This window comes from Dromiciops gliroides, chromosome 6 (assembly GCF_019393635.1).
Source record: "Dromiciops gliroides isolate mDroGli1 chromosome 6, mDroGli1.pri, whole genome shotgun sequence".
Taxonomy (NCBI): domain Eukaryota; kingdom Metazoa; phylum Chordata; class Mammalia; order Microbiotheria; family Microbiotheriidae; genus Dromiciops; species Dromiciops gliroides.
The window spans coordinates 280,217,745-280,238,610 of record NC_057866.1 but is presented as its reverse complement, the minus strand read 5'-3'; the positions used below and the strand labels follow the sequence as shown (position 1 = coordinate 280,238,610).

At 51.3% G+C, this 20,866-nt stretch overlaps 1 protein-coding gene across 3 annotated transcripts in view; it reads right to left on the bottom strand.

Annotated features, from left to right (window-relative positions):
- Positions 1 to 330: 330 nt before the first annotated feature.
- Positions 331 to 20,866, bottom strand: part of DLC1 (DLC1 Rho GTPase activating protein) — a 208,890-nt gene continuing 188,354 nt past the window's right edge. For 2 of the 3 annotated variants that reach the window (XM_043972514.1, XM_043972515.1), the window contains exons 5-14: positions 18,973 to 20,336; positions 17,954 to 18,121; positions 13,373 to 13,532; positions 13,058 to 13,256; positions 12,469 to 12,682; positions 7,803 to 7,917; positions 6,876 to 7,094; positions 4,787 to 5,004; positions 3,923 to 4,096; positions 334 to 2,253 (exon numbers count right to left, since the gene is read on the bottom strand). In XM_043972514.1, the coding sequence (XP_043828449.1) occupies positions 2,133 to 2,253; positions 3,923 to 4,096; positions 4,787 to 5,004; positions 6,876 to 7,094; positions 7,803 to 7,917; positions 12,469 to 12,682; positions 13,058 to 13,256; positions 13,373 to 13,532; positions 17,954 to 18,121; positions 18,973 to 20,336 (2,952 nt within the window). In that variant the 3' untranslated portion in view covers positions 334 to 2,132. Of the gene's footprint in view, positions 2,254 to 3,922; positions 4,097 to 4,786; positions 5,005 to 6,875; positions 7,095 to 7,802; positions 7,918 to 12,468; positions 12,683 to 13,057; positions 13,257 to 13,372; positions 13,533 to 17,953; positions 18,122 to 18,972; positions 20,337 to 20,866 lie in introns of all 3 variants that reach the window. The other variant, XM_043972513.1, reaches the window with a different exon arrangement.

The following is a 20,866-nucleotide window of genomic DNA, read 5'->3' as shown; positions in this document are numbered from 1 at the left end:
GGTCTGTTTTCTCACCTAGAGAATTAAGGCATTGGACTGAGGGCCCCCTGAAATCTGTCTAGCTGGAAACCTCTGATCTCAGAACCCTTTAGAGCACAATGTAAATATACATTATTATTTTTTTTGGGAGGAGCAATGAAGGTTAAGTGACTTGTTCAGGGTCACACAGCTACTCAAGAGTCTGAGGTTGCATTTGAACTCAGGTCCACTGCTCCACCTAGCTGCCCCCTACATTATTGTTATTATTAAATATTTCCCCTTCTGGAATGTTCATCTTGTCCAATCCTCTTCCAACTTTCCTGCCTCAGTTTCCCCACTGTTCATCCCCGGGTTGGAGATTGTGTACAGTCTTGCATCTTTTCTTTCCCATGGCTCCTGAGCACCAACCAACCTTTCCATTTGGATGAGGTCCTCTAAGCACTTGGAGAATGGGATTGGTGTGTTTTGTCAAAAGTAGATTGTCGGGAAAAACGAACACAGGCCAGGCTGTCCCCTCATGTTAAACATCTAATAGTGCAATTGTTGGTTATATTCTGTACAGTCATTCATAGCAAGTGATAAACTTTTTCCTTGTTCATTTACTTCCATGGTCATCATGAAGAGCTTTATTTACATTAAAGAAAAAAAACACACAAATATGTTGATTGAGGTATAAAACCCAAAGACTGTCTGACATATAAATACAAGTCTATTTTAAATAATACTCTGTATCATGCGTTACCTGTGTTACTCAACGGGACGGTATGTTCAACATACAATCTTCCACGTAAGAGGTTTTAGACGGAATCTACAAGGTCTAGGTATTCACAAGGAGCACGTGTTCCAGGAACCCCTGACCCCACTTTGTGGCTGAATCTGATCTACTCCCCTCTCATACACACACATCCACACACACACACGCAGTCTCTTCATCAAGAAGAGCTTCTGAAGTAACACTGACAGCGGTAATTGAGGTGCACAATTAGCTAAGCACGACCCCTCCTGACCACGCCCACTTACTGATGGGGACAAAGGAGAGGGATCCAAGACCACGGGGCTGCTGAGGAGGGGTCCTGCCATGACATGGGCACCTGCAGGAACCGTGGCCTGAGCAAGGAAAGCCAAGAGATGAAAGAACAGAAGATGGTGGCACAGCAAGGAGGACCTGACCAGGAAGGACACAGCATCTCGCTGTGCCTTCCTTTTGCACAGACTTCCTTGGGATGTGGGGGAGTTCCCCCTCTTTTTCAACATCTTCTGCTCTGGACATTACTAGAGAATCGACTCTAGGCATGATGAGAAGGGTTGTTTTTTTAACCTTTTGATAGAAATCATAAGAAAATTTGGCCCTCATTCTGATGTTAGCTTTGGCACTAGCACGTTCTTCATCCTCATCCTAACCTCTGCTCTTTAACAAAAACCAAAATTCCCTTATTGCTGGATTGTCCTTTTCCTGACTAAAAGGACCAACAGTGTAGGGTCGTCTATGGTCAGAGATGGGCCCCTCAGACTGGAGCTTTGAACAGATATGGATGAAAGGGGGTCCTCTCAGGCTGGAACCTCTCCCACTGGCTCCTCAAGAAAAAGGGAAGAGGTTCACGGGAGAAGTTTTCTGGACTCCCCTAATGCATGAGGGGGACCACCTCATTGGTCCCTGCAGGGCTCAGAGATAATGCAATGGAAATGTCTCACCCAACCTGGTGGCCTGCCAGCCCAGCAGAGCTCATTCCCTGTGTCTCTCTGCATTCAATCATGGACATTCACTCATACACCCATCTCTCTACAGAAACCCATTTTTCTTTCATCACTGATGTTGGAAAGAAACACTCCCTCCTATGGTGGCTCTGCTTGTCCTCCCAGCCTGGCTTTAGTCAAGGGCAATATCCCAGGAGAATGGAGTCTCTTCATCTTATTCCCTACAAGAGTCCTGCTTCGCAGAAGCAGTGTCAATATGGTACAACAGATGGTTTTCCACAGGGCCATGCATTCTGGTCAAGATTGGCTCTCGTGATGCATCTATTGTGTGATCGCATCCCAGCTTGGTTCCTGGTCTGTCATTTGATCCAGCATGCCTAGGGCTGACTCATTTGTCTATAAACAAAACCCTCAGTGGTGCTGGTCTAGATGCAAAGTCTTGGTCCGTAGATCTGTTGTCACCTGGATTTCCCATCTTTGGAATCCATGCTTGGACGACTGAAAGAATCTCGGATCTTCACCACTTCAGCTACACACAAATGCCCAAACACCTTAGTGTACCATTCTGGTGTGTGGCCCCTAAAGTGGAAGGAGAGACAGTCATCAGCTGGGTGGGGCAGTGCTAAGAAAGGTGACAGTACATACTTGAAAAGAAATTTGGACTCATTCCTGACACACAAAACATTAGGACATTTTATTGCTCTTGTGATGGAGGGAGAGCCCCGCCAAGACAGCCTCTTCCACTTGGGGACAGCTCCCATGACCTCAAACCTAGATTTTCCCCTGAATCTCCCCTCTGGGGTCAAACAGAATGTGTCTCCTCTGCCTTCTCCAAATACTTGAAGACTGTTCCAAGGTCCCCTGAATCTTCTCCAGTCTAAACGCATGACATTCTGCAGTATTTATTGTCCTGTTTGGTCTCCCTGCCTCCATCCAGTCCTTCCACTCTTTAATCTCTCCTCTGCCCAGCTGCCGAAGCATCAGTCCTAAATTAGACACAGGTGTGACAGTGCTGCCCTCTTTCCCTCTGTCCCTACAGAAGAACTCTGTTCCTTGCTGAAAGTTTTCCACAGTCAGACACTCATTACTCCCTTTGGTGCCCTCTCAGGTTCAGCCACAGTGGCCTGCTCCCTGTTGCTCACAGGACGGTATCTCCCCCCTCTGCCCTGGCATACATTCCCTCCTTATCTCCATCTCTCAGAAGCCTGAGCTTCAAAGCTCAGCTCAAGGGTTGCTTGCTACTCGAAGCCCTTTCCAATCCCAATTCCTGTCACCTCCCCTCCCACCCTGAAGTTTCCTTGTATTTAGTTACAAGTAAGCAAATTGATTCTGTGACACTCGGCTTCTATTGGGTTCATTTTTATATCCATAGAACCTGGCACGGAATCCACATAGAGGAGGTGTTTACACATAGATGATTGTCGATTGAACACGTGGTATGGTCTACAGCTCCTTTTCCAGCCTACCCAACCTCTCCAGGAAACTCCTCACGTTGTCAAAGGTGCCGTCTACATGGACCTCCTTGGGCCTTGGTTTTGTCATTTTTCACATGAGGGGCTTGGCCCTGTAATCTCTAAGGTTCCTGCCACCTCTCAGTCTAGGAGCCTAGGACCACTTACTTCTCCGGGCTTCAGTTTCTTCCTCTGTATTAGCAATGAGGGGTTTAGTTAGCCTCAGTGGCCTCACGGATCCTGTGGCTTCTTGGCCTCAGCTTTCCTCTCTATAAAATGAGGGAGTTGGCCTGGGTTCCCTCTAAGAGCCCTTCAAGCTCAATGTCTGACCCTATGACCTTCCTGAGCCCCAGGTATGGTCTGGGGAGGTCCACTGGGACAGGACCCCTCTTACAGAGATCAGGCTTCTGGTAATGTGGCCTATGACAGTGGGAAGCAGCCTCCAGTCAAGAGAGGATGAGATGGGGAGAGAGAAACTTCCCAGGAGGCTTCCTGTTTGTTTAGAGTAGATGGGCTCATTGGGCTCTGGGCACAGAAATCTTGTTGCTAAGAGGCTGTGGCCCTGGGGATGCTGGTCAGCCCGTTGGAGCTACCTATTGAAGGGCAGAAGTTCAAGGGCTGAGCAGAGGTCACAGGTTTTCTGCAGCGATCCTCCCCAGTGGAAGCTGCCTGGGGGTGGTCAAGGCCCTCTGCCTCATGTTGCTCCTAGTATCAAACTCAGGTCTGGCCTCATTTAATCAGCCGCCCCCTCCTCCTCCTTTCCCACCTGCCCCAAGGCCTGGGACACAGGAACGTACCTCAGGTCACTTCGGCACATGTAGGTGAGCTTGGATCTCCCAGCCCCACATGGCTCGACCAGGTATCGGGCCAAGAGCATGTTCACCCTCACTCCAATCACAGGGGCCTGGGCATGGTCCACGGAGGTGAGCAAGAGCACGCAGGCCCCCCTGGGTAGGTTGGTCCTCCATGTTCTGTGGAGAAAGAGACATTGAACCTAAGAATGGTGATTGTGATAACCAACATCTGTGGCCCACCTTCGGGGTCTGTAAACCACTGCATGTGGGGCATGTGGGCCCCACAGCAGCCCAGTTAGCAGGATCATTCTTCTACAAATGTGGAAATGGGTTTGCAGGGGCCAAGTGAGAGCTCGTGCTCCTGCAGGGAGGAGTGTCACGGGTGGGCTTTCCAAGCCCCCCAACCACAGGGCTACTAATGCGGCAGCAGCAGTGACTGCCAGTGATGTTGCAGTGCCCTAGCTCCCTCCTAGGATCTTGAAGGATGGGCTTCTCAAACTCAATGGTGTGATTTACAGACCTGAGAGCTGTTGTGAGTCACTCAGGGCCCACTCTCTCCCCTTGGGCACCTCCCACTGGGTCTCCACTGGGCCCAAGCTTCTCCAACCAACCCTCTCATTCCTGCACCAAACTGTGTATACCATGCTCATGCCTTCCCCCCAGGAGCAGCCTTCTTGAAGGTAGGCATGGCCTCGTTTTTGCCTTTGCACCCCCAGCACCTACACAGCAGGAGTTTAATAACTGTTTATTGATGAGCTGACCTTTCCCGCCCACAACCAGAGACAACTCTCAATGGGGAAAGCTATTGTTCCTAGCAGGCTGCTTAGCCACCAGAGCCAGCCCTGGCCCACCAGAGGGCAGGCTTACCTCAGGACAACGTGGTCTCTGGCAGGATGCGGCACCATACTCCTCCGGACAAACTGGTAGATTTCAGTCTGGCTGTCCAAGACTTCGATCACTTTGGCGTCCAAGAGGTCCAGGTCCCAAACGTGTTGCTCCTTCAGGAGGCGGTTTAAGATATCCTCAGGTTTGGCAGGGACTTCAATCGTTGACTTCCACAATCGAAGTGGGGGTCCTTCGCTCACCTAAACAAAGCACCGACTCACTTGTCACTGCTGAGGACCCTTGCTCTCAGCCAAGGCAAACTCCAAAAGCAACAGAATGACAGTGAGTGGACTCAGACCCTGAGATCCTCTTCTCCCATGAAGTACGCTTGGGTAAGCTAACGTGAGCTTTCCCACAGGAGGCAAGGAGGGAATCTGAGATAAAACAAAGTTTCTACTTGGCAGGGGAAGGTTTTAGTGAGGGAACTAGGAATTATGGGGAGAAATTAGGTGCTGGGATGATCTCTAGATTAGCACTGGACCAAGCAGAAAACCATTAGGAACTAGTTAGTGGGCATAATGGATCTAGATTTGGAATTAGAAGACCTGTGTCTGAATCCTGCCCTGGCCACTAAGAGTCGTACTAAGATAGTCTGTAATCCTCTCATCTTCTGTTTCTGTCAAATGAGGATAAGCATGGCACCAACCTACAAGGATGATTGTGGGAATCAAATAGGATGATCGTGGTAAAAACAAAGTACATTGTAACCTTTACAGAGCTAGATAACTATCTGCTATGCCCACTGACTGAAGACACATCTCAATATTCAAATGAAACAGAGGTTTCTAGCCATTGGAATCAACATAATCTTGGACTGGTTATATCAATTATAAGATCATAATATTAGTTGAAAGGGACCTTAGAGATGAGCAAATCCAAATCTCTTATTTGATAGGTGAGGAACCTAAGACCCAGGAAGTTTTTCTGTCCTGCTCATAGTTAACATAGGCAGAAAAGAGCAAGCCCAGTATTTGAACCTGGTCTCCTGTTCCCAATGTTCGGATGCACGCTTAATTGTATGTACCACATTCCAAGAGGGATGTCACTAAGCTGGAAAACCTCCCTGGGCAGGGGATGGGAGACTATGTTGTTGAGGTAACTAGGTCTAGAGAAGTCTCAGGGACACATGCTAACTGTCTTCAAGTGGTTGAGGGGCTCAAATGGAAGAGGGGTCAGATGCATTTGGCTTGGCTGTAGGGAAGAGCCAGCAGCCATGAGTGGATGATGCAAAGACCCAAATTTCATCTCAAAGAAAAATTTGCTAAGAAAGAGCTTCCCCAAAGTGACATACATGTTAAAAATGCTTTAGGGCTTGAGGAAGCTAGGTGGTGCAGTGGATAGAGCACTGGCCCTGGAATCAGGAGTACCTGAGTTCAAATCTGGCCCCAGACACTTAACACTTACTAGCTGTGTGACCCTGGGCAAGTCACAACCCCAATTGCCTCACCCAAAAAAAACCCCAAAACAAACAAACAAAAAAGAATGCTTTAGGGAGAGATTACCCAAGGCTACAGGTTCTAAACTTATTTAAAGCATTCAAGTAGCATGGAAAATGGGATGGAGGCCAATGGTGGGAGTGATCCAGAGCTGGGCTTTGGCAAGGCGTGAAGAAAAATGGGACAGAAAAGGGAGTGGGGGTTTAGAGAGTGGCTGTTAGAAGTGGAACTTAAACTGGTTAATGTAAAGGTTAAAATTGGGAAGGAAGGAAAGTAAAAGTCAGAACAGGAGTGATGGTGGATGAAGAACAGGAGGAGGTGTGGAGTAAGACAGAACAATAAGAAGTTATGGAGATGAAGAAAGTTTGGAATCTCTGATCATGGGAGTGGAACCCTTGGTGGGGGGTGGTGAGATCAAAGGTGTGTGGTGTAGCAGACCAGGGGATAGATAGCCAGGGAACATCAACACTAGGTCCCTCAGGATGAGAGCAGGAGTTGGGGGTGGAGACTTAATGTTGTTTCCCTTTGAAGGTGTGAGGCCGAGCCCCTGGGGAGAGGGGCTGGATGCCTGGGGTGAGTTGTCTCTTCCCCCACCCCCTCCATGACCTGCATGCCATTGAGTCGGCCCAAATTACCTTCTTATATGCCAGGTCGGCGTGCTCCGAGGTTGGGCGGCTGACCCAGCCTTTGAACTTGTCTTTGACCTCTTTAAACAGGCTGTCCATGCAGTCCTGGAGGAAGTGGTGATAGTCAGCAGCATCCTGGCCACTGAGGCGGCCCAAGGCCTCGAGGGTGAGGGGCCGCAGCTCCTGCTCCGAGTATGAGTTCCGACAGCGGCTCATTTCCTCAGGCACCTGGGGGAAGGAGACCAGGTCCAGAATTTAGCCCCTCAGCATCTCCACTCCCTGACCTGGGGACCTCTCCTTAGCTTCTCACATACCATGGGGGAAAGCACCCTGGCCTTGGCTCAGGACATAGATCCTGCAATTCATCTCGGTTCCCTAAGCCTCGGGGGAAAATAACTGATGTTCCATGAAAGGGCCTGGCCAGCCGTGAAGGGGAGGCCGATAGCCGTTCCCTCTCTAGCCACTGCGGAAGGTCAGTGTCCAGCCTCTGGGGCTGCAGGACCGGAGAGAGCCTCCTGCTCTGAGAGGAACCAGGAAGAAGACAGAAATGAGGGCTATCGTGGTCCAGAGGCAAGTCATGAAGCCAGATGTGTGTCTGGGCAAACCCCCTCACTCCCCCAGTCTGGTAGACAGGGGTGAGCTGCACAGAAGGTGTCGCCCTGCGTTGGCGGAGGGAGGTCTCCTGACTGGCGCTGCACAACCTGGGCCCCAACCCTATCCCTGTGCTCGCGGGGGGTGGGGAGGAGGGATTTGGCACAGATCCCTCACCCTGTCTTGCCAGCACCTCCCTGCACCCCATCCTTTTTATGTATCCTTGCAGGAAATGATTCATTTCTCAGCTGACCTCTTGGTTGGAGTCAGTGCCCACAGAAGGGATTTTCTTTCCAGTGAAACTACGGTGGGCTGCCTCCGCCCTTGGGCCTTGCCTCCCCTCACCTGGAAGAGCTTGTGGCACTCTGCGATCATGTGTGCCAGGCCTTGGGTTGCTGCCAGGTTTTCATTGAGATCTTTCTGGTCCGGCTTGCCCAGACTCTGCTTTCGCTGCATCACCCTGGGCCAAAGGAAGGAAAGGGGAGAGGGTCAGAGTGAGGCTGGCAGAGGTGGCTAGGGACACGGGGCAGGAGCCCCAGCACCCTGAGTCATTCTGCAGGTTTGGAGAGACAGACGCAGAGAGAAGATGCGGGTGAGGATGGCAGCGACAACTAGCATTTCCTGATCACTCTAAGATTTGCCAAGTGCTACAAAAATGTCCTCTCTATTATCACAACAATCTTGGCCAGAAGGGATTGTTATCCCTTCTGTATTTGATAGTTGCCAAGGTTGGCAGAGGGGAAGTCACATGGCTAGGAAGCATCAGAGGTCAGATTTGAACTCAGGTCCTCCTGACTCCAGGGCCTGTGTTCTATCTACTGCTACCCCTATTTCTCTCTTTTGCTTCTCCACCCCTGCCTTCCTGCCACAGGGATCTATTGTCATAGAACAAAAAAGGGAAAACCCAGCATTTCAGCAAAACTCCCCAAAGCCATGACTGTATCTGACGGCGTACCCAACACTGCACACCCAGAATCCCCCACCTTTACAATGCAGAGAAAATCATGTCAGGAAGTCCTGGCTTCAAGGTCTGCTTCTGAAAGTACTTGCAGTGTGACCCTGGGCAAGCCCCTCAAGCCCTCAGTGTCCTTAGGAAACTCGAAGACTAGAAGCAGCAGCAAAGTTGCCAAGCTGCTCGAGTGTCCCCCCTGGGAGCCCCCACTCATACTCATATGGGCCACTGCCCCCTTTGTAGCTGTGGCCAGGCTTGGAGTCCAGTGGTGTTTCAGAAATCTTATTCCTTTTCCTGGTTCTGATTACTGTACACTATGTCCCTTCAAATAAAATTTCTCAGGTGTCCCTGGATTCTTCCCACTCATTCTTTAGAGCACAGGAATAAGTCTTCCAATGATCAGGCACCAAACTGGATTTGGCCATGACCTTGGTGTTTTTTTTTTGTTTTTTGTTTTTTTTTTTAGTGAGGCAGTTGGGGTTAAGTGACTTGCCCAGGGTCACACAGCTAGTAAGTGTTAAGTGTCTGAGGCCGCATTTGAACTCAGGTCCTCCTGACTCCAGGGCCGGTGCTCTATCCACTGCGCCACCTAGCTGTCCTCCATGACCTTGTTTTGGCTACAAAAAGTGCTGCTGTGAATATTGTGGTCTAGCAGAACTGTTCTTTTGGTATTTGGTCTTCTTGGGGCCTGCAACTTGGGGGCAAAGGAGATGGGTGTTTTAGTCATTTTCTTAGCATCAGGCCAGAGTAACAGAGAGCCTCACTTCCCTCAATGAGTTCAAGTCCCTGGCCCAGATAAACTTGATCCTTGGGTCCTGAAAGAGCTTTAGGTATAACTGATGCACTCCAGTCAGTAACTTCTGAATTGCCGTGTAAACATGGAGAAAGATCATAGCTCTGTTTTCTTTTTCTTGGAAAATTGCCTCTCTGAGCTTCACATCAACTTTTAGGAAAATTCTGGAAAGGGTATTTAAAGAGATGGTAGGTGAAGATTTAGAAAGGGAAGCAGCGACTTCAAAGAGCCAGCCCAGCTTCATTAAGCACAGGTCATGCTGGACTAACCTTATCTTTCTTTGTTGACAGGGTTAGTAAACAAGAGAGAGGAGTGGAGTGTTGTGCATTCCTTTGATTATAGCCAAACACCTACTGCCACATCTGAAGACTACTCTTTTGGAGAAGGTGGGTAGATATGGCCTAGATGATAATGCAATTAAATGGATTCAGGACAGGTTACAGGGCCAGACTCAGAGTGGCCACGAATGGTTCAATAGCAAAGTGGCAGGAGGTCTTCATCAGAACGCCCCAGGGCCATGTAATGTTTTTGTTAATGATGTGGTTAAGGACATGGCTCGAATGTTCATCAAATCTGAGGACACTTGTGCTTCCAGGACCTTCCGGAGCCACTGATGACCAACAACCTCTCAGACCTCCTTACCGATATACCAGTGTGAGTGGGGGGCCCTGACCTCAGTGGTGACCAGGGATGAGGAGTAGGGGGGCGGGGTGGGCAGAACGGGCCTCTTGTTTCATAAGGCCTGGCCACTTCGGAGAGGGGAGGAACTAGCTCACCCATAAGTGGCAGGCTCTTTCACAGACCCAGGTCATTGGGCCAAAGGGTATAGAGGAGGAAGGTATAGGGCTTTAGCTCAGGTCTTCCTGAACACTCCCCTGCACTGCCCCTTCATTCCTCCATTAGGCAGGAGATCCCTGGCTTCTTGTGTGTGTGTGGTTTTTTTTGTTGTTGTTGTTTTTTGTTTTTTTTTGCTGCTTGTGTTTTGTGAATTTTGTAACAATCCGCTTTTTCTCTTGGGCTGCCTCATACCAGCTAGAGTTGAGGCTCGCTTGGGACTGATGAACAGTCAATGTTGCTGTTGTACAGATGTGCCCAAGGACCCAGGGGGAGAAAGAAGCAAGAAAACAAGCATTTATTAAGCACTCACTGGATGCTATGCTCTGTGCTAAGCACTTCACAACTGTTATCCTATGTGATCCTCACAGCAACCCTAGGAGGTTGGTACTATTGTTATTCCCACTTTACAGTTAAGAAAACTGAGGCAAGGGGCATCTAGGTGGCACAGTGGATAAAGCACTGGCCCTGAAGATTCAGGAGGACCTGAGTTGAAATCTGGCCTCAGACACTTGACACTTTTTAGCTGTGTGACCCTAGGCAAGTCACTTAACCCTCATTGCCCAGAAAAAAAGAAAGAAAGAAAGAAAACTGAGGTGAAGTGACTGGACTTGAACTCAGGTTTCCTTGACTCCTGGCCCAGAACTCAATCCACCATGCCTTGTAGCTGCCTCTTCACACAGTGGAAGATAGGGTCCAAAAAGAGCTTGACAGTCTAGCCTAATGGTTCTTAATTCTCACTGACCCTCTGACACTTTAAAATCATTGAAGACTCTCCTAAGGAGCTTCTGTTTACATGGGTCATAGCTATTACTGAAAACCTCTTCATTTCCTACAAAAGGCATCACTGCAGAATCTGCCACATGGGTCTGAACCATCAGTTTCTCAAGGGAAAGAGAGCAGTCTGTCTGAAACGTCCTTGGGATTTTAGGGGACTACAAAGTCACTGAGTGACCAGAGAGACAAGGCAGTGAAACGTGAGTGAATGAAGTGGTTCCAGAAGCCGATGAGAATGACTGTCCCCACTCCAAGAGAGCAAGTGAACTTGGAGTGCACTTCGGGACACAGCCAATGTGGGAGGTGAGCTCAATTGACTATTCACATTGGCTACAGGAGTTTTCTTTTCCTATTCTTTCCTTTGTTTTCCGATTCAGGGGCTGTGGAGAGTTAAAAGGAAGAGGAAATCAATGCTTGATGTGATTTTTGGATTGCATCAAGAGAGGCATGGCTTCCAGGAATAAAGGTAGTGATGTCACTTGGAAGAGGGATTGGATGTGCTTTGTTTGGCCTCAAAGGCCAAACAGGGAACAATTGGAGGAAGTTGCTTGAAGCCAATAGGCCCAGGCTGGATGTTAGGAACAACTGACTTCCTCACCAGGGCAGTTGTCCCAGAGGAGGATGGGCCATCCCTGGAGGGAGTGAGCGCTTCCTCGGTCCTTCGGCTAAGGCTGGATGACCAGTGATGGTAGGGGGCTGCTGAGACCCCTCCCCACTCTCTGTGGTTTGGAAACATGTCAAAACACAATGTGAGCCCAAGCAAGATCAGCAGAGCAAACACAGGGAGGGACAGCTACGGAAAGAGGTGATTGTAGGGAGGCCCCAATACTAACCCTCTCATCTGTTTTTATTTCCTTTTTTTGTACATCTAATCATTTGGTTTTGGATGGTTTAAGGCAAGTCTAGGAATCACTGGCATCCTCCAGGGGGCCTGGGGCCTTCCCTTCTATCCACAGAAATTGCAATCTTTCTGTAGTTGAGTCTATAGTATTTGGGCATTGCTGTGGAAGAAAACAGGAAGTGAGGACCCAGGAGTCAGATCACCTCCACAAGTAACCCAGTCTTAGCTGGGTACTCCTGGGCAAGGCCTTTAACCCCACTGTGCCTCAGATTTCTCATCTGTAAACTGAGAAGGCTGGATCCAGTGGCCCCCGATGCCCTTTCCTGCTTAGTCTTTCCTATGAAAATTCATTCCAACTCAATCAAGGAGTTGGTGACTCTCCCCAAGCTTCCTGAGGCTGGTCCTCTGGTGACAGACCTCATGCCCCCTCCCCTCCCATTTAGTCTGGGAGGGTCTTCTAGCGCTCGGCCCTGTGGGTGTAGCCTTGGGGGACTCTGGTTCTCTACTTGAAGCCCCTTCCTGTGGCTCAGCTCACCATGGATGGGACCCTAAGTGGCTGATAACCAGTGTGTGCCACACAAACCTGTGACTGAACCCCTGGAAGACGTGCAGCCTCCCCAAGAGCAGAGACATCCGGGCCATGCAAAGTATGCTGCATTTGTGGGATGCATGTGTGTGTGTGTGTGTGTGTGTGAGAGAGAGAGAGAGAGAGAGAGAGAGGGGGGGGGGAGAGGGAGAGAAGGAGAGAGAGAGGGAGAGAGAGGGAGGGCAAGCGTGAGTGTGTGTACAGGCAACAAGGGACAGGGGCATGTACCTCGGAGAAGAATGTTCCCTTTTAAGGGTGTTGAGGTGGAAGAGGGAAGGCGCCAAGCACACAGCGAGGTTGGTGGGCGTCATCTGGTTTTCCTTCACGGCGGCGGTGACCTCGCTCAGGAAATAGAGCAGGGTCTGAAGGACCTCCCTGCTCTCATCCGGGAGAAGCATGATGGCCGCCTGGATGGCCTGGAGGCGCTGGTCCTTGGGCACATCTGTGTGACAGCAACATTGACCCCTCATCAGTCCCAAGCAAGCATCGACTCCCTCCATCCCCTTGTGAGGTGGCCCAAGAAAAAACATGGATTATTACAAAATCCACCAAACACCAGTGATCTCCTGCCTTCTGAAGGTATCAAGGGGCAGTGCAGGGCAGTGGTCAGGAAGCCCTGAGCTAAAGCCCTAGACCTTCCTCCTCTTTATTCCCTTTTGCTAGTGGCCTGGGCCTGTGGAAAAGCCTGGCATTTATGGTAGGCCATCTGCCCCCCTACCCCCACCAGCCAGGCCTCATGAGAGAAGCCCCCCACCCCCCAATCCCCGCCTTCAGCTCCTCATCCCTGGTCATTACTGAGGCTTGTGCCCCCACTCACACTGATATATCTGTAAGAAGGTCTCTGAGAGCTTGTTGGTCATGAGTGGCTCAGGAAGGTCCCGGAAGTACTGCTTCAGCATGTCTGCCACATCGTACGCAGACTGCCCATCATAGCTCACGTGGGCCGTGGAGTTCTCATTCATCTGGCGCAAGGCCTGGATCCTGGACTTGACGCCTGACTTTCTGAAGAGCCCGACCTGTTCCCAGGCAGCAGGGCCCAGGGAGGGAAGCCGGGGAGGCAGGGTGAGGACGTGACAAGGAAACGAGCCCCTTGCAGCGCCCCCTCCCGCTGCTTGGCGATTGCAGCACCCACCTGGTCCAAGCACTGGCTGTGCAGATAGTCCATGGCCTGCTGGATGCTCTGGGGAAGGGGCTGCCCAATCCGCTGCACATTGACAGAGAGCGGGACGCCAAACACGCTTCGGTCCTTATAGTCTGGGACCTTAAGCCTCTTCATGAACTTGGGTACTGCCCTGGGTTGGGAGCACAAGAGAACAACGAGGGCATCATTCCCGGTCCCAGAGATACAGGATGGGGAGGGAATGGGCGAAGGCGAGCCAGATATAGTTTAATGTTATAAAGTCACTAGCTTCCATTGGTTCAATTCTAATTCTTAGGCAATTATTTTCTTCAGAGAACTTTTATATCTCCTTTTCCACTTGGCTTCCTCTCTCAGACCCTCAGCTTACCCTTCTCTAGAATGGACATAAAACTCACACAACCCATGTATGTTGCACAGGATGGTTGTGAGGAAATTGTTTTGAAAATCCTCGTGTGTAGACATGTATGTCACCACTATTACCTATGTGGCCTGGATAAAGTCTCTTCCCCGGAGGTGGGCCTCCGTTTCCTCCCCTGTAAAATGACTAGCCTGGAAGAGCCTTAAGGCCCCTTTTAGCTTCATTCTATGGCCTCAGCACCTTTAGATTTGACTTGACCATCATCACAGCAATAGTAATGATAACAATAATGGCAGCTGTCAACTGATACAGGACTTCAAAGTTCGTAAAGCACTTTACACTTTTTACTTCTCTTTGTATGTTTTTGGGTGTGGCCAGGGTGGGAATTTGCCAGACTATGCAGCACTAGTGAAAGAATGATTTATTTATCTTTAAATTTGCTCAAGGTGGATGTGGAGGAGAGATAAGGAGAGATTTTTTACAAAAATGCTTATTAATGTAAAAAAAAGATATAATCAGTCATTTTAATGATGTTAAATCTTTGGATTTCCTCCACACTCTAGTGAGGCAGCAAAATGGGAAAGGCCTGAGGCTGACTGACCCAAGAGTCCCCTTGCTCATGGCCCCTAAGAAGGTGAAAGTGAATCATACTCTTGGTGTCCACCTCAGGCTCCCTAAACCTCTGAATTGGGGGTATTGAGAAATTGGGACGATCCACCTCAGGTCATCAGATGGATCTATCAGGCATACCCAAGAGCCTATGTGAAAGGGAAGAGGATGAGAAAGGGTAAGACTGTGGGAAGGAATGGAGAACACCTCCTCCCAACCCACTGAAACACTTCCCTGATCCCACAATTCAATGTGACACATTTAAATTGGGTTATGAATGGGGGCAAAGGACAGGCTTTTTCCTTTAAAGGAAAGAATTCAGAAGTATGTCATTCCTCCGCTGACCCCATTATAAGGACCATAAGCCTTCAGGTCCTGCCCAGGCCGCCCCAGCTCTCCGGAGCTGCAGGGCTGGCTGGGGGACACCAGAGGTGCGTTTTTGATCCACGGCACACAATGACCACTCTGTAAGGGGAGAGAGGCAGCCTGGCGTCAGGGCTGGAATGCAGGAGGCACTGAGGACCTCTCCAGTGAGAGGCTGCCCAGGACTTATTTATTTCATCATTTGGAACAAGTGACTCCTGTGAGCCACGAGACTCCCCCAAACAGAAGCTTTCTTTGATGCCTGGTGCTGAGCTCCAGGCCCCGAGTCCAGAGGGGCAGAGAGGCCCCAGGAGCACTGCAGTGGCCAGGGCGCCGAAACACTGGCCGGCCCCCTCTGCTCTTATCTCTCCAAAATTGGTAAAACAGGCCCGTCTTCTCTCCGCTACCAAATCTTTAGAGACTCTAAACAGGGCGCACGTCTTCAGAACAAGGGAAGATGGCTTCAGCAGCCCACCCGTTGTTACATCGATGGCCACGGCCAATGGCCATACAGTGCTCTGACTAGTGAAGCCCACCAAGCCTCCCTGAATCCATTGTCTGTGTGCCCCCCAAAGAAGCCCTTTTCCATTGTCCTGCTCTACAGAGGAGGGTAGAGGGATGAGCCACAAGGCCAGGGGTCGAATCCTTGCTTTACCACACACAGTGGTGTGACCTGTGCCCCTCGCCCACTCCAACCACCCCTGTTGGTCCTCAGTTTTCTCATCTATTCAGGGAGGAGGCTGGCTGGAGGCAGAACCAGGCCCTCCTCAGTGATAATGCCTCTGGCCTCTCTGCTCCCAGTGTGTAAACGCACTCTTGGCAGCAGTCCTCATGTCTCCACACGTTGTGCTGGCCACATGAGGAAGAGGCTGCTGCTTCCCTGGAATTCCTGTCCATGCTCTAGCACCCAGACCAAGACTCCACCCCCCCATTCCCTATCCCTCTGCCTGTCTCTACCTCTACCTGCTTCTCTCTCTCTGTCTCTCTGTCTCTGTCTCTCTCTTCCTCCCTTTCCTCCCTCTCTCAGACAAACTCACACTCTTACCAAACACAGACAAAATGCTGTCTGCCTGGGTACTGAATCTTCCCAAGCTGCTTAAATCAAACGTCTTTCTTTTGTTCACTGCCAAACCCAGTGAACTGCACCCAGCAGGTGGTTGAAGTTCACTGAGCCCAGTTAAGTGGAACAGACCTTGCTCCCTTCTGTATTTCGGTACCTGGTTGCCTGCTGACCCCATCCAGTCTCCTTTGCAATTCAGGAGGGTGAGAGAAGGATGAGCATTGTTTTCTTTGTCATGTCACACAGCGGCAAAGTCTGGGTCAAGATGGCTGGGAACTTGGAAGCCACCAGGTTGCCCAGTTCCAACCATTGTGGATAGATGAGGCCACCATCAGGCCCAGCATTGGGACCCATTAGAATGGTGCTGGGATAAGGAGGCTTCCTTGTGTCCCTAGCACTCTACAGAGCACTGGGCATGCAGATGGTACTCAATAAATGCTCGCTGACTGACCCACTTTGTTTCTCTCCACTGTCACCCACTCTCATCTCTTTTGTTCCAGCCTCTGAGGACAGAAGTCCTTGTCCTTTTCCTTGATGAGGCCAACACCTAGATGGTATGCCCTAGGGGCCTACCCTCCCTCCTTCCTTTCCTTCCCTGAGAGCCAGCACCCTTCATCCTTCGCTCTCTCACCCTATCTTATCCCTTAGCTTTGTCCATGCTGTCTATACACACTTCCTCAGATCAATCGCATCCTTTAAAAGCCTTCTGCTGCTGCTGCTGCTGTCCCCTCACCCTGCCATCCCATGGCTCTTCTGCTTTCTCCTTCGCTCCCATTGTCTTTGCAACCCCCTTCAGCTTGGCTTCTGGCCCTCTCCATGGATACCAACCATCTCTCAGCTGCTGCCCCAATGGCCTCTTCTCCACTGCTGTCCTGCCCTTTGACCTTCTGCAGCTTTGGACAAGTCTGGTCACCTTGGGCTCATCACGGATCGTCTCTCTTCCTCTTTGGCCACTGTGACCTGTCTGGTTCTCCTTCTGTGTGTCTGCCCACTCCTCCTCTGCCTTCTTGGCTGCATCTTTATTCATTTCCCTCTTACTAAGTACTGGTCTTTCCCAAGGCTGGGCCCTCTTTTTTTTTAAAGTGAGGCAATTGGGGTTAAGTGATTTGCCCAGGGTCACACAGCTAGTAAGTGTCAAGTGTCTGAGGCCGGATTTGAACTCAGGTCCTCCTGACTCCAGGGCCGGTGCTCTATCCACTGCACCATCTAGCTGCCCTGGGCCCTCTTTTTTTCTCTCTTCACACCTTTTTGGTGATCTTATGCCTCATGATCACCTCTACAAGTGACTCCCATATCTCCCCATGCCTGCTGGATGTCTCCACTATGCCCCCTAAGAACCTTAAACTCAATGTATCCAAAAGAGAACTCACAATTTCCCCAAAATTGCATGCCTCTTCTGAACTTTGCTATTTCCATCGAGAGCACTATCTTTCCAGTCACCTCCATTTGGTTCCCAACCTAAAAGTCATCCTCAACCTTTCATTCTCACCCACCCCCATCCCAGCCAATCACTTGCTAAGCCTTTCCCCTCTGCCCCCTTCAGTCTACTTGTGTAGTTACCTCCCTCATTTAGGTCCTCTCCCCTTCTCATCTGGACTACCGCTACAGATTCTACTTGGGACCCTTACCAGGTCATCCCCTTGCTTAAGACACTTTGGTGGCTCCCCATGACCCGAGAAAGGACCTTTGACAATATGATACGGTTTCTATCTCCATCCTGATTCCACATGGCTGTTCCCTCCCGCATTCCCTGCTCCATCCCAATTATGCCTCTTCACCTCCCATCTCCATGTGAGAGGTTCCACATAATTGGAGTACGAGCCTTATTGGAAGCTATCGCTCCCTTCAAGGAGCCTGTCCTCATTCCCAGCTCCTCTCCCCCCCCCATTAGTGCCACTCCCTGCTTCCTTTTTTTTGCATCTGGCCTTGGCAGTTACTTATTTATGAACAATTTATAATTCTCCAGGAGAAAGTAAGCAGCCTGAGGGCTTCACTGTTGTAAGCACATTCCCAGGCCTGGTGCAGTAGATGCTTGGTTGCTGCTCACTGATCCAACTGACTTCCAAATTAGGGGAGTTCTCATTATTTACTGTTGTCTAACTGTAGTCCTCCTGCTAGGGGGATGAAAGCACAGGTGCTACGGACAAAAGGCTCGACACCACCCCTCATCCCCTGAACTCACCAGCTAAAGCCGTGCTTGTTGGATGGCGTGTACCTCTCCAGCAAGGCTGTCAGCTTGAGGAGCGAATACTTCTGCAGAAGGTTCATCTGAGCCACAGATTGGCAGTTGATCTGAGGCACTGCTGAGCTTGCACTAGGCCACTGGGAACTCTGCCAGCTCAGCCTGGGTCTGGGATGAAGCAGGGAGACCATGGGCAGTCAGTTTTGATCACAGCATTAACAACGATGACTAGGCATTTTATCTCTATCATCTCACTGGTGCTGCCCAGAATCACAGAACTAAGGAGGATTCAAACCCATGTCATGTCTTCTTGGCTCCAAATCCTAAACTCTATGTACCGAGCTACTTAGCTGCCACACCTGTATTATCAACGCAGCGATTCTCCCTCCCTCCCCTCCAAAGCACTGGTGGTCGCGATATGTGGAGGGCTTCTGAAATCTCTGCCAGTAGCCCCCGAGTTCCACAGGCTCACCCCGCCTGGGCCCCTGGGGGCGTCTGTGAGCCTCAGACAAGCTGAGCCCAGTGGAGAGAGGCATGGAGCTCTGCTCTTTGAGTCTGACACCATCGGGCTAAGGCATAGGGAAGGCTCGGTGGAGAGGGCATCTTTGAGTGACAGGGCAGACAAGAAGATCACCCCATCCCTCCCTAGCCCATCCCAGGTGAGGAACCAAATGGCAGGAACTGAGGATCCAAGGGCTAGGGCTGGAAGGGACCTTAAAGGCCATTGAATCCATGCCCTGAATGACACATGAGGAAACTGAAGTCCAGAGAGGCTAAGTCACTTGCCCAGAATCACACAGCTCCTCGGTGTCTGAGACAGAATTTGAACAGAGGTCTTCCTGACTTTAGTCCTGTCCCTCCCTTCTCTTCTCTTGCACAATGCCCCTTCATTCTGGTCAGGAATCCTGTTCTGCCAGATGCAAGTGACTGATTTTTCTCTATCTTCCTTCCCCTCCCACCCACGCCTGTTTGGTGGGAGACCGGAGCCTTCCTTGGGTGGGGGAAGGCAGCCCACTCACCCGTTGGACCGAGTCAGGGATGCACCCACACCAGAATCCCTCCTTTCCTGGATGTCCGAGGGCTCTTCAGTTTCGTTCAGGGAGTTCCCCACGCTGTCTAGGTCGCTGGGCGAGGTGCGATCATTGTCGCCCTCAAGGTGAATCTGCTTTGGGGAAGAAGGGCAGGGGGAGACTGAATCCAGTGCTGAGTCGGAGTCTCCCTCGTCGGAGAACTTCTCGGACCACTGGTTGACAATCCTCTGCATGCCCTTGACATGGTACAAGATGTCATCCAGCTCGGGGAAGATGTCTTCTCGCTCGAGGCCTCTGAGGTCCCCAGAGCTGGAGTAGAGGCTGGAGCCGGGCACGTTGTCATAGACGCTGAGACGGCTGCTCACGGAGCAGGAAGAGTTGCGCCCGCGCAGCACCTTGGCGGCCTCTCGGCTGTGGCCAAGGAAGTTACCCGACCGCCAGCCAGCGGCAGAGCCATCAGCCCCCGGGGGTGGCGGTGGGGGAAAGCGGCTGTGAGAGAGGGCCTTGGGGAAGGTACCCGGCTTGTGATCCTCGGGGATGTAGAACACGGCCTCGTCTGGGCAGCTCTCGCGGTTCCTGCGGTTGTGCTCGAGAACACCATCGAAGGCCGCCTGCTCGAAGGGGTCAAAGCCTTCCAGATACATGCCGGCCCTCTTCTTGCAGGTGCTGAGGCTGCGGGTCCTGGTCACGGGGCTGGGGGTGCTGACGGTGCTGCTGCTGCTGCTGCTGCTGCTCGTCTGTGTGGAGTTGGAGACGCTCCTCTTACGGACACCAGGGACACCGAAGTGGCCGCCACCCAGGCTGGAGACATCCACGCAGCGCAGGCGCTTCAGCTTCTCCTGGCCTGCGCCCTCCTGCAGGATGGGGTCGCTGATGACCAGGCCCAGCTTTGCAGGAGCAGCCTTGGGCCTGCCGCTGTGAGAACGCCTCAGCTTCAGGCTCTCCATCCTCTTGAGCAGGCCTCTCGGCCTGGCCTTGGTGGGCTGCCCCTGGGCTTTTGTGCCATCGCTGGATGGCTCTGTCGGGGAGGGCAGGGGCCCATCCTCCCGGGGACTCGAGGAGCAGATGCTCAGCACGGAGCTGGCCCGGGGCGTGCCAGCCTCCATTGGGAGGCTGCTGGTGCTGCTGAGGCTGCGGACGGAGGTCAGCTCCTGGCCCTCACTCAGGTCGGTCAGCAGGCTCTCTCGACTAGTGGTACCGGTGAGGGCTTGGCGCCCGGGCACCCCGGTGGCCAGGCTGGGTGTGGGGGGGAAGACGTCAAACTCATCCATCCTGGACCACCTTTTGCTGTCCCTCTGGAAGGTCCACTTGCCACTGATGGCACACGGCTCATCCTCATCTGAGTCCTCACTCTAGGGGCAGAGAGACAGACAGACAGACAGAGACAGACAAGACAGAGACAGAGAGGGGTGAGTCACACAGCACAACCCCAACAAGGTCTACTGCTCTGTTGCCATCAAGAGCCCGAGTCAAATGCAGGCAAGGATGTCTGTCCAAGGCCCAGATGGGAAGGGTCTTCCCAATACCATGGAACCACCGTGCCAGGGGCACAGGTGGGGAGAGCTCCGAGGTCAAGGGGAGTCCTGGCCTGTGGGCAATGTCCAGCCAGAGCCAGTGCTGGAGGGAGGGCTGCCCCTGGACACCCTCTGGTGCTGATGCCTCTCCAGAGAGGCTGTGTGTGTGTTATAGGAGCTAGCATGCATGTGTGTTCTCTGGCTTAGTCTGTAGGTGTGAATTAGGATGTGTGTATTGTAAGTTAGCATGTGCGAGCTAGCATGCATATGTCTTCTGTGGCTTAGTGTGTATGTGTGAGTTAGCATGTATATGTTATGGGAGTTGGTGCACGTGTGTGTGTGTGTTCCGTGGCTCAGGGTGTGAATTA